The 10,442-nt window shown below is 34.8% G+C and overlaps 2 protein-coding genes across 3 annotated transcripts; one reads left to right on the top strand and one right to left on the bottom strand.

Annotated features, from left to right (window-relative positions):
• Nucleotides 1–43: 43 nt before the first annotated feature.
• LOC137394036 (autotransporter adhesin BpaC-like) lies at nt 44–535 on the bottom strand. Its single transcript, XM_068080752.1, has one exon. It carries the CDS (start codon nt 533–535, stop codon nt 44–46), a length of 492 nt encoding a protein of 163 aa, XP_067936853.1.
• Nucleotides 536–3,709: 3,174 nt separating this feature from the next.
• On the top strand, nt 3,710–10,375 carry LOC137393160 (BTB/POZ domain-containing protein 19-like). Of its 2 annotated transcripts, XM_068079588.1 has the most exons (8): nt 3,710–3,905; nt 4,317–4,539; nt 5,752–5,805; nt 6,481–6,609; nt 6,942–6,962; nt 8,621–8,752; nt 9,652–9,777; nt 9,997–10,375. In XM_068079588.1, exons 1-8 carry the CDS (start codon nt 3,814–3,816, stop codon nt 10,114–10,116), a joined length of 897 nt encoding a protein of 298 aa, XP_067935689.1. In that variant the 5' UTR covers nt 3,710–3,813; the 3' UTR covers nt 10,117–10,375. The 2 variants fall into 2 exon arrangements, with proteins under 2 accessions (XP_067935689.1, XP_067935690.1); XM_068079589.1 differs by lacking the exon at nt 6,942–6,962.
• Nucleotides 10,376–10,442: the final 67 nt, after the last annotated feature.

The raw sequence follows: 10,442 nt of genomic DNA, 5'->3' as shown, positions 1-10,442 counted from the left end.
TCTGTAAATCAGGAAGTGTAGAATCATCCATCTAAAAGACGCCTTATCTGTAAACAGCAAGTTGGGTTCCAATTATCAAAAAAGGCCATTGGTGGTAAAAAGAATTACCTCCAACTTTAAATATTGCTTTTTTGCAACTGGGCATATCTCCAGTCGTCGAAGTTGCCTTACCACTGGACTCAGACATGTCTCTAGTCATCGAGGTTCCCTTACCACTAGACTCAGACATGTCTCTAGTCATCGAGGTTCCCTTACCACTAGACTCAGACATGTCTCCAGTCATCGAGGTTCCCTTACCACTAGACTCAGACATGTCTCCAGTCATCGAGGTTCCCTTACCACTGGACTCAGACATATCTCCAGTCATTGAGGTTCCCTTACCACTAGACTCAGACATGTCTCCAGTCATCGAGGTTCCCTTACCACTAGACTCAGACATGTCTCCAGTCATCGAGGTTCCCTTACCACTGGACTCAGACATATCTCCAGTCATTGAGGTTCCCTTACCACTGGACTCAGACATGTCTCCAGTCATTGAGGTTCCCTTACCACTGGACTCAGACATGTCTCCAGTCATTGAGGTTCCCTTACCACTGGACTCAGACATGTCTCCAGTCATTGAGGTTCCCTTACCACTGGACTCAGACATGTCTCCAGTCATTGAGGTTCCCTTACCACTGGACTCAGACATGTCTCCAGTCATCGAGGTTCCCTTACCACTGAACTCAGACGTGTCCATCTAAGATTACAGAGCCATTGTTTGTTCAGCAGCCATTCTTAAAAACACTCACAGCTTCTGCTTAGAATAAGCTAAGCAAACGTCACACTTAATCTTGGAGGGATTGTTTCCACATACCAGTAGACTAAAAATACCTTTTTAAAATGGCTGAAATTCAATATAGTGCTACCATTTCACATTCAATCATGATGTTCAGTAAGGAATTTGACAAGCCATCAGTAACTGTTAAGGCGTGGTCACACGGGCACCGAACCAAACTAAATGACGCAAAACGACGTCGCTCTCAGCTGTAAAAAGTTCGGCCGAGGAAATTTCTGGCCGAAACGAACCATTTTGGTCCTCGAAATTTTGTAGCTGAACCCTTGCTCTTATTGGCTGGTTAAAATTCTAGAATTCTAGCGAGCACGCATCACATTTCTCCTTACGTGCGTGTGAGTAAAGTTAAAGATTGACTTGCAATAAAATTCACATTACAGTTATTTGATATGAAAAGATTCACCATGTCTTACTCTGTTGTGTTGTAGGTGTAAAATATGTGGGAATGTGATTACAAGCCCTTAAAAGCTAAACAACGAACAGTTAATCGCAGCCACACGAGACCGCTGTAGTTTGGATTCTCTTTCCAAAACGGCTCAAATGGGACGTACTTGTTACGGGATGGTTTCGGTTTACACTTTCATGCAATCTCATTCGTCAAAATATTTTCACAAATATACTTCACGCATGCAATAAAACCATGTCTATTGTTATTACGCGTCTGTTTTATCGTCATTGTAATGCTGCCACTTTTAGCACTGATATCTTATAACTTACCGTACAAAATCATTAAACTTTTCAACCTTAGCTCGAATGAGTACATATCATTGTCTGATAATCATGATGAGCCTGTTGGTTACCTGTGATAATCGAAAAGTGCTGCAAAAATTATTTTCGAAGTATTGGGTCACATGATCAGATTACGACTTGACGATTAGTCCAAGCCGAAACAAACTGTAAAGTAGCGAGCATCTATATTTGATACGGGTCTTCGGTAAAACCCAAAGTGTTTGTCATAAACTAGTGCTACGATAAGTTTTATATTGAGCTTTTTATTGGCCTTTCAATTGACGTGAGGACATCACGTGACAAGACGATAACCAAACTGTAATGAGTACGTCAAATAAATAAAGAGATTCCAATCTATGGCGGCTTTTCGTTTTTGAGCTTTTAAGAGCTTGTAATCCCATTTCCCTGTATTTGGCACCTACAACACAACAGAATAAGACATGGTGAATCTTTTGATACCAAATAACTGTAATGTGAATTTTGTTGCAAGTCAACCTTTAAAAAAGAAATAGGACGATACTTTTATTTCGTTAAATAAACAACATGAAGCAATTTACAACAAGGTTCACCCGGACTTGTGATTGGGTTGCATAAATGTAAAATGTTGCACTTAAGTTTTGCATAAATGTAAGAGAATGGTTGTGATTTTTTTTCGTGTAGAATATAAGTAATGTGTCATATTCATCCTGATGAAGTATCGTTGACTGAATTATTTATGTAAAACCACAGTACTATGATCAAGACTTTTTTTGTTTGTTATGTACTCAGCATAGAAAAACATTCAAACGTTAATAAAAAAATATAATTATGTTGATGGGAAGGGTTAGCAAAATCTTTGTATTGAGCGATTTATTTTGAGCAGCTAAACGATCTTCTGATAAATCTGCTGTGTAATTATAATTTATAATTGTTCCTCAAAGTTTTTTGTGTACAGTAGAAATATTTAACTCAAATACATAAAAACTACTAATGAAACCGTGTCCTGTCTCTATACATATGGTATCTAGGAAGCGAAGCGACTTCGGATGCCGTGTGACATGTGCCACAAACCGAACCAGCCTCCGAACCGATCCTACGTCGGTTCGGTGCTCGTGTGACTACGTCTTTAGGCGGGCGCTTCCTTGATTGCTACAATATTATGCAATATCAATTAGCTACGCTCTTTACCAGAGTATAGAGTCAAACGGGCCTTTTTTCATTAAACATTATCTGATTTAAGGGGTTTAAGTATTTTATACATCTAAGAAGCTACAAATTAGCCCATTATACACTGATTCTGTGCAGCGTGGCTGCCTATGCATCACCTATTATACACGAGTCTGTGCAGCACAACAGCTGCCTACGCCTCATATAAGATAAGTTAATAGATCAGCGCATAGAAAGGAAAAAAGATACAGAGACAATCTATTAAACGCAAAACTCACTTTTTCGTTGCCGAGTATTTCAGCTGGTGCTTTCTAAGTTTTATACATAGCACTTTGTTGTTTTTAAAACATATTAAAATTAGCAAATCAGTCCTAAATCTCCTTGCACGAAACTTGGTGTGTGAATAGATGCCAGCTGAATAAATAAAGACGAAAAATTTGCTCTGCTTTTTGTTATATGACAACAACAAATCTAATGATGATATTCTATCTTAAGTAGGTAAATCAGAATTAGCAAATTAACATATATACCTATATATGGACATCTGATCCCTCCAATAAATGCATATGCAAACTATTTTTGTTGTAAAATTAACTATCAAGTCAATTTTACAATCAGTATGATATCATATCTACTTAGCTTAACACCATCATAATTGTAATCATAAATATTTTAATATTTATTAAATAATTTTATTAGTGAAACATTGCTTTCATCTAATATATTACACAAGGTTATGCTCACCTTTAACTATTTACCAATTTATTGTGCTAATTCTTACACAATAATTAAACTATTTAATTACAGCACATGCTATAGTGTTACAGCGTAATTCATTGACTAAGTATAGTCTAAAAACCTACAATTATTTTGATTAGTTTACGCCTTAGTTTATAATTAAGAGTTGTTTGCTACCTTGTTAGAATACTAGTACACTAACCAGCCAATAGGGCATTACGCGTATTTACTGCGCGTCTATTGTTTCCATGTTAGCAACTAGACAACTACCGTGACCGCGAGCGTCTCTGGAATTAATTGTGGTCAACATTGATTTATCTGCTTAGTAACATCTTATCAAGAGACATTCTTATCATCACAAAAGCATGTCCGGTGGAGGAGGTGAAACTGTTATGAAAGGGCCAATTGAGCCGTTTGCCTTTGATATGAAGAAGATGATCAATAACAAAGATATGAAGTAAGGCACCTTGTTTCATTACGCCATAGAAAACTGGGCTTATAGGATATTGCAGCGTTCGTCTTTAACGTTGTTTTAACCTGCAGTTTCTAAAATTGTATATAAACTACTTTTCAAATACTAATTATCAATTATTATTGTCATTTTTACTTTACTATTAAGAAAACCAATCATATTTAATAACAATTTGTTTTATTCCTACGTTTGTTTTTGTCGGTACGATGTTGTTAAACTAAGCATAGCTACTTTATTAAGTTATTACTCATATTGCAACAAAGATTATGCAGATAAGCTTAACTGTTTTATTAAATTTGTTTTAAAACTTTTTATCGTAAAGATAATTTGAAATACTTTATCTGACTTGAATCCAATTAACTTATTGTAAGTTGTGTTGTTTTGTTTATTTGCTAGCGACATAAAATTTTTGATTGGACCAAACCGCAAAGCAATTTACGGCCACAGGATATTGCTCTCAGCAAGATGTGATGTATTCAGAGCAATGTTCTTAGACCAGGGTAGTATGCAGCATGCCGACAAGGAAGTGCCATTTGTTCTTTCTGATATAACACCGGATATATTTCTAGCCGTACTGGAATTTATCTACACTAACTGTGTTACCCTCAGCAGCAAAAACGTGAGTTAGAAAACAACAGAAACTCTTTAATGAAAATCTGTTGTACAAAGGAGCTTAATTGTACCATCAGTTTAGATGTATTGTTTCTTTGCTTTTCACAACCAATAGCAGTGCTAAAATTAATTTATTCCAAGCTTGCATGCTTCAAGTTTTAAACAGTTTCAATGTTATGGTTTTAAAACCTATCGTCAATAGTACATGTATATTTTATACAATTAGTTTTTTCAAAATTATTTTTAAAAGTGCAGAAACTAGGTTGCAAGTTTACAAGTTTGAATAGCCTGAAATATTTTTTAAAAATGCAAACAGATTTGAACACCAAACAGTTCTCAACAAATTCACACTGTTTTTGGTAGTCATGTTCATTTTATAACAATATAATACTTCTAAAATATTAGCCTAGTGAATTATAAATAAAATTTTGTTTTATCTGGCTTAAAAATTGACATGCTACACAGCTTTTACTTCAAGTTTATCTTCTTTTGTTCTGCCAGGCAGTTTATTATAGCACAAAATTTTCATCGTGCTACTAATGACAACATTCAAAGCAGTTCAATAGAATACTACAAAAACATCTTTTTGCATGTACATGCGATTAGCAAGCAAAACTGCTGCGCTGGGTCTGGCTTATTTTTGGCATGATGGCATGGTGAGCTGTATGGCATGTTTTAACCTGTCTTTTAGTATATGATAGCGTATAGCACAGTGTGTGTTAACATGTAGTATAGTGTGTGTGTTAACATTCGGTATATTATAAGTTAACCTGTTATATGGCATATGGTAATGTATAGTGTATTGTATGTTATCATGTAGAATAGGGATAGTTAATATATAGTAAAGTGTATGTTTTAAAGTTTACATAATGTATGTGAACGTATACTGTAATATAGTGTATGTTAACATGTAGTATAATACATGTTAATGTGTAGCATATTGTGTGTGTTAAAGTCTGTATAGCATATGTTAAGCTATTATACTGTAGTATAGTGTATGTTAACGTATACTGTAGTATAGCATATGTTATCATGCAGTATAGTGTATGTTAATGTGTGGTATACTTGTATAACTCTTAACTGTTTCACTGAGCTGTTAGCTCAGAGGCAGATACATAAGAAAATGGTGTAGCTCACATAATCCATAAACCCAAGCAAAATCAGTTTCAAATAGATCTATCAACATTGAAAGAGTCAGCGAACTCTCCTACTATTGTAGGCAATTGATGTTCTTGGCAGCTCTATCGAGTTTGGACTTGAGGAACTGCGAAAGGTTTGTATAATTTTTTAATTTATACACTTATGCTTTCACTGACAAAACTGCTACAGTTTTCTGTGAGACTGTTTAGTGGATGCTTACGTGATAACATTAACTTCAAAACATCAAAATAAACTTGATTTAAATGGTGAGTTGTTATCAGTTAATAGCAAAAAGTAGACAGGTTGATAGATAGGTTTACCAATAGATAGACAGATAGATTGGTAGATAAATAGATAGATGATGAAATAGAAGGATAAGTTAATAGGTAGATAGATAAATATATAGATGGATAGACAGAAGGATAGATAAATAGACAGATAGATATTGATATATAGATGAATAAATATATAGATACTGTGTCTAGATAATACACTATAATAGATATAGATAAATGGACTGATATATAAATAAATAGATAGACAGAAGAATAGATATATAGATAGATGGATAGATAGACAGATACATAAGTAGACAGATAGACAAATAGCTAGATCTAATTTGTTTTTTCGTTAAAGAGTTCTTTTTATACTTCAACCCACCAACTAGTCAACAAAACTCTAATTATGGTCAGTGCTCCTGCCAGTGAGAAAGAACTCAGTATACTTGAATAGTCTTTATTAAAGTGGATAGAGCTTTAGATATACTATACAGCTCTCAGCCTACATGGTCTGTAGCCTTTACTTACAGCTATGCAATCAATACCTGATAGACAACATGAGCATAAACAATGCCTGCGATGTCATGCAAGCAGCTGTCACTTTCCAGCAGGAAGACTTGAAAGAGACGGCCATGAGATATATTCAAGAAAATACAGCGGTGAGATTTCTTTGTTTACCGTTGCTAAGTAACAAGTGCTTATTGTCAATAAATATGTTTTCAATAAGATTACCTTGAGAACGGATTTGTACAATAGAGGAGCATGCTAATTCAAATAGACTAAAAAATAGTTATCAAATCAAAGTTTTATTCATACACTCTTTGGTGAGAAGCTGTGATAGAAATATGTTTGTATGATTGTTACTGTTACTTCAGTTCATGTATACTTGTACTTGAGATTTGTCTTGTTCTTTAGAAGATAATGGACTGATAACTTCATTCTAAAAAACTTCTTATTTATTGATTTGTGATGATGACTTTCAATTGTTCAGAGAGGTGGGAAAGATGGGCGGGTAACTATTAATTAACTACATTCATTCAGCACTAATCATATCACTGTTTAACAGCACTAACCCGACAAGTTGGCTACCTATTAGCTCTTCACCACAACCAACTGTTAAACCAGCTACCTGTTTGTGTGTTCACTGTTTCTCTTTGCGCACACCTGCCTACTGCTGCCTAAATTAGAAATTCTTTGAAGCATTGTATTACTATATTGTCATCTATATAGCCTCCTATATTACTATTATACTATACTAGCTGAATGCTTTTATATTGCTCTCAATACTACTATACTAGCTGGATGCCCGGCGTTGCTCGAGTATTAAAAATCAGCCTATAAACAATGAGGGGTAATGTAGTGGCCTGCCACTTGCTCTTAGCCTGGCACATTGTCAATGCATAATTTGAGTAAGCTTACTAATAAGAGCTAACTACTTGCTCTCACGATTGAGCTAAAAGTAAAATTGTGCTATCGCCCTTTATGACGTTGCGCGCTATCATGTTGCGCCGTCCATCCATTCATCTTTGCGCTATCCATGCGTCGTAACAGAGAGCGGTAGTGTATTTGCACCCATATAATGACATATATTGCCTAATGAATCCATCAAGCTCATGTGGCTGAATTGGTGTGGCTTAATTGGTAAAGCTATGGACTGGCAATTGGGAGGGTCCAAGATCAAATCTTCTGCGATACGGATTCTTTATTCCAAGATTTTATTAGCTATATCTAGACATACACAGAGACAGATACACTAATACACAGAAACGCAGACCAACTTTGAGAAACATATATATAGATTATTATTATACTATACTAGGTGAATGCCCAGTGTTGCACGGGTAATAAAACAAATTTTTGCATAAAAAATTTATTTTCAATTGGCTAAGTTTTTTTACCCAATGAATTTGAGTAGCTTGAGCTAGTTAATCTTACTATAATATGAGTCATTATTATAACGTAAGCCAGCATAAGGAAAAAAGATTGTGTCATGCTCTTCAAGCGTGCTAGCTGAAGCCTTAGTATTTTAACCAATCGGTATCAAAGATTGGCAGGTGTAGTAAGTATGATGTGCACAATTATTCCATTGTATAGCAATGTAGCCTTAGGTCCTAGTGGTTTAGCATGCTTACCTTTTAGACCTGTAGGTTTCAGGTTCAAATCCCATGCTTTTGTCGTTCCTAAAACTTAATCACTATAACTGAACACAGGAATGACCATCAGACAAACGAACGACAGACAAACAATGAGATTTATATATACATGTATATAGATCATCATCTGGCGAATATGTCCGATAGTGTATACAATTTAGTCATACATACATAAGCTCGAAAGTACAATATAATCGTAGACACACCAATTCTAAAGTACAATTTAATCATAGATATACATGTATCAACTCTGAAATACAATTTAGTCATAAATAGATCAACTCTGGTGTATGTTTTACTTATAGATGCAAAGGTATATAAACTCTAAAATGCAAATCAATCAAAGATACATTGTTCAGTGTTTTAAAATTTTTGGCAATTAACATTGGCTACTCCGCAATACTTATTCATTTATTGTTTATGCAGGAGGTACTCGCATTCATTGAAAAGTTGATTGCAAAAGAAAGATTTTGCAAGAGTTGCGAAAGATTTAGTAGACTGATTGATTGCTTTGCAGGGTATTTTTAAAACAAAGGGTTTCCATGAGATGACAGATGAGGCCATGTCTGTCGTACTACAGAGCAACCACCTGAATATCGATGAAATAGAAATAATAGAGGCTGTGAGAGAGTGGGCAACAGTCAACTCAGTAAGTACTTATTATACTGTATGTATGTAGTAACTAACTAATTCAAGGCTCATTCAATCTCACTATGTTACTTGCCCCTTTGTAATCTTATATCGCAAACTGTCAGGAAGTATGATTCCAGCTCGAGAAGGTCTGGTCATTTCAAAGGTAAACTCAAAAAGTTTTACCTTTGGAATGTCACACTTGTTGTTTGTTTCAGCTACATGCGTGACTGCCATGCCTAATTTATATGTAAATATCACTGAAATAATCATCTGTCTCCAAAACTTGTATTGACTATAAATCTGTTTGCAGTTATCATCTGGCATCAATCATAATTAAAATTGCAAAATGTAAAATTTTACAAAATAGGTTTGCAGCAAATTTGTTTTAAGTTGTAGTTTCAGGTAGAGTAATTTCTATATTAAACTTTATAAAATACAATGTTGAACCATGTACGTAGAATACAATGTTGAACCATGTACGTAGAATACAATATGAACCATGCACATAGAATACAATGTTGAGCCATGCAGGTAGAATACAATGTGAACCATGCGCGTAAAATACAATGTTGAACCATGCACGTAGAATACAATGTTGAACCATGCACGTAGAATACAATGTTGAACCATGCACGTAGAATACAATGTTGAACCATGCACGTAGAATACAATGTTGAACCATACAAGTAGAATACAATGTTGAACCATACAGGTAGAATACAATGTTGAACCATGCAGGTAAAATACAATATTGAATCATGCAGGTAGAATACAATGTTGAACCATGCAGGTAAAATACAATATTGAACCATGCAGGTAAAATACAAACTTAAATGAATTAATTTTTTCAAGCAGACATTTTATGTCTGTCTAGGCAACACCTTTAACTTATGCAATCCATGGATTATTTAACAGGTCGTACTAGGAAAGCCAATTTCAGAAATAGCAAAAAGGGTTGTGGAACATATTCGGCTACCACTGTTAGCTCCTGATGAGCTCAAGGAAGTAGACGAAGAGTGTCAGCGAGACAGGCTCATTGCAGTAAGTACAACGACCCAGTAAAACCAAACAATGCATGAGGAGACAAATCTAAAAAATACTATACTGACTGGCTCTACGAGATCCTGGCTCCTTATGTATAAGTCTGAGAAATTTGATTATTTTTCTTTTTACTTTTTATATTGTTCTTTTGTATTTTCTTATTCAATATGACAAAATTAAAAAATGCATTATTTTTACAGTTTTATGTTATGGTTTCAGGTGGACCACATCTCCTATGCTTGGAGGTGTCATGCGCTAAAGAAGTCTTCTCCAGACAATTCACTAACATGGCCACGAAAAGGAACAAAGCCGCGCGAGCATCACAAAAATTTCCGCTAAATAGAATCAGTGGAGACACTTTCTAGTAGTTGTATGCGTGGTGACTTTTACTTTTTCTGATGTAACATTTCTTGTTGACGATGGCTGCAAACAGGTCTATTTCAAGTGTTTTTATATAGCAAGTTTGAGTTATTCCTAAGCGCAAATTGTTTTAATAATTAAATAACTTTAGATATACTATTATTTATTTAGCCTAGTAATATTTTCCAGACATTTTCAATATTTTTGTTTCACCGATCTCTCAATATAAGACAGTGGATTAAAATTTGACTTTGTAAACATTGTATTGAGCAATCAAAGAAAAGTGGGTAAGATTGTGCATGACA

This window comes from Watersipora subatra, chromosome 4, assembly GCF_963576615.1.
Source record: "Watersipora subatra chromosome 4, tzWatSuba1.1, whole genome shotgun sequence".
NCBI classification, from domain to species: Eukaryota; Metazoa; Bryozoa; class Gymnolaemata; order Cheilostomatida; family Watersiporidae; genus Watersipora; species Watersipora subatra.
This window is presented reverse-complemented; position numbering and strand designations above follow the sequence as displayed.

Bases quoted from the DNA above. Each gene is read 5' to 3' on its own strand.
- LOC137394036 (XM_068080752.1), bottom strand. From the start codon at position 535: ATGACTGGAGACATGTCTGAGTCCAGTGGTAAGGGAACCTCAATGACT.
- LOC137393160 (XM_068079588.1), top strand. From the start codon at position 3,814: ATGTCCGGTGGAGGAGGTGAAACTGTTATGAAAGGGCCAATTGAGCCG. The intron at 4,540-5,751 runs GTGAGTTAGAAA...CTACTATTGTAG, and splicing joins TTACCCTCAGCAGCAAAAAC to GCAATTGATGTTCTTGGCAG. The intron at 6,610-6,941 runs GTGAGATTTCTT...TCAATTGTTCAG, and splicing joins ATATTCAAGAAAATACAGCG to AGAGGTGGGAAAGATGGGCG.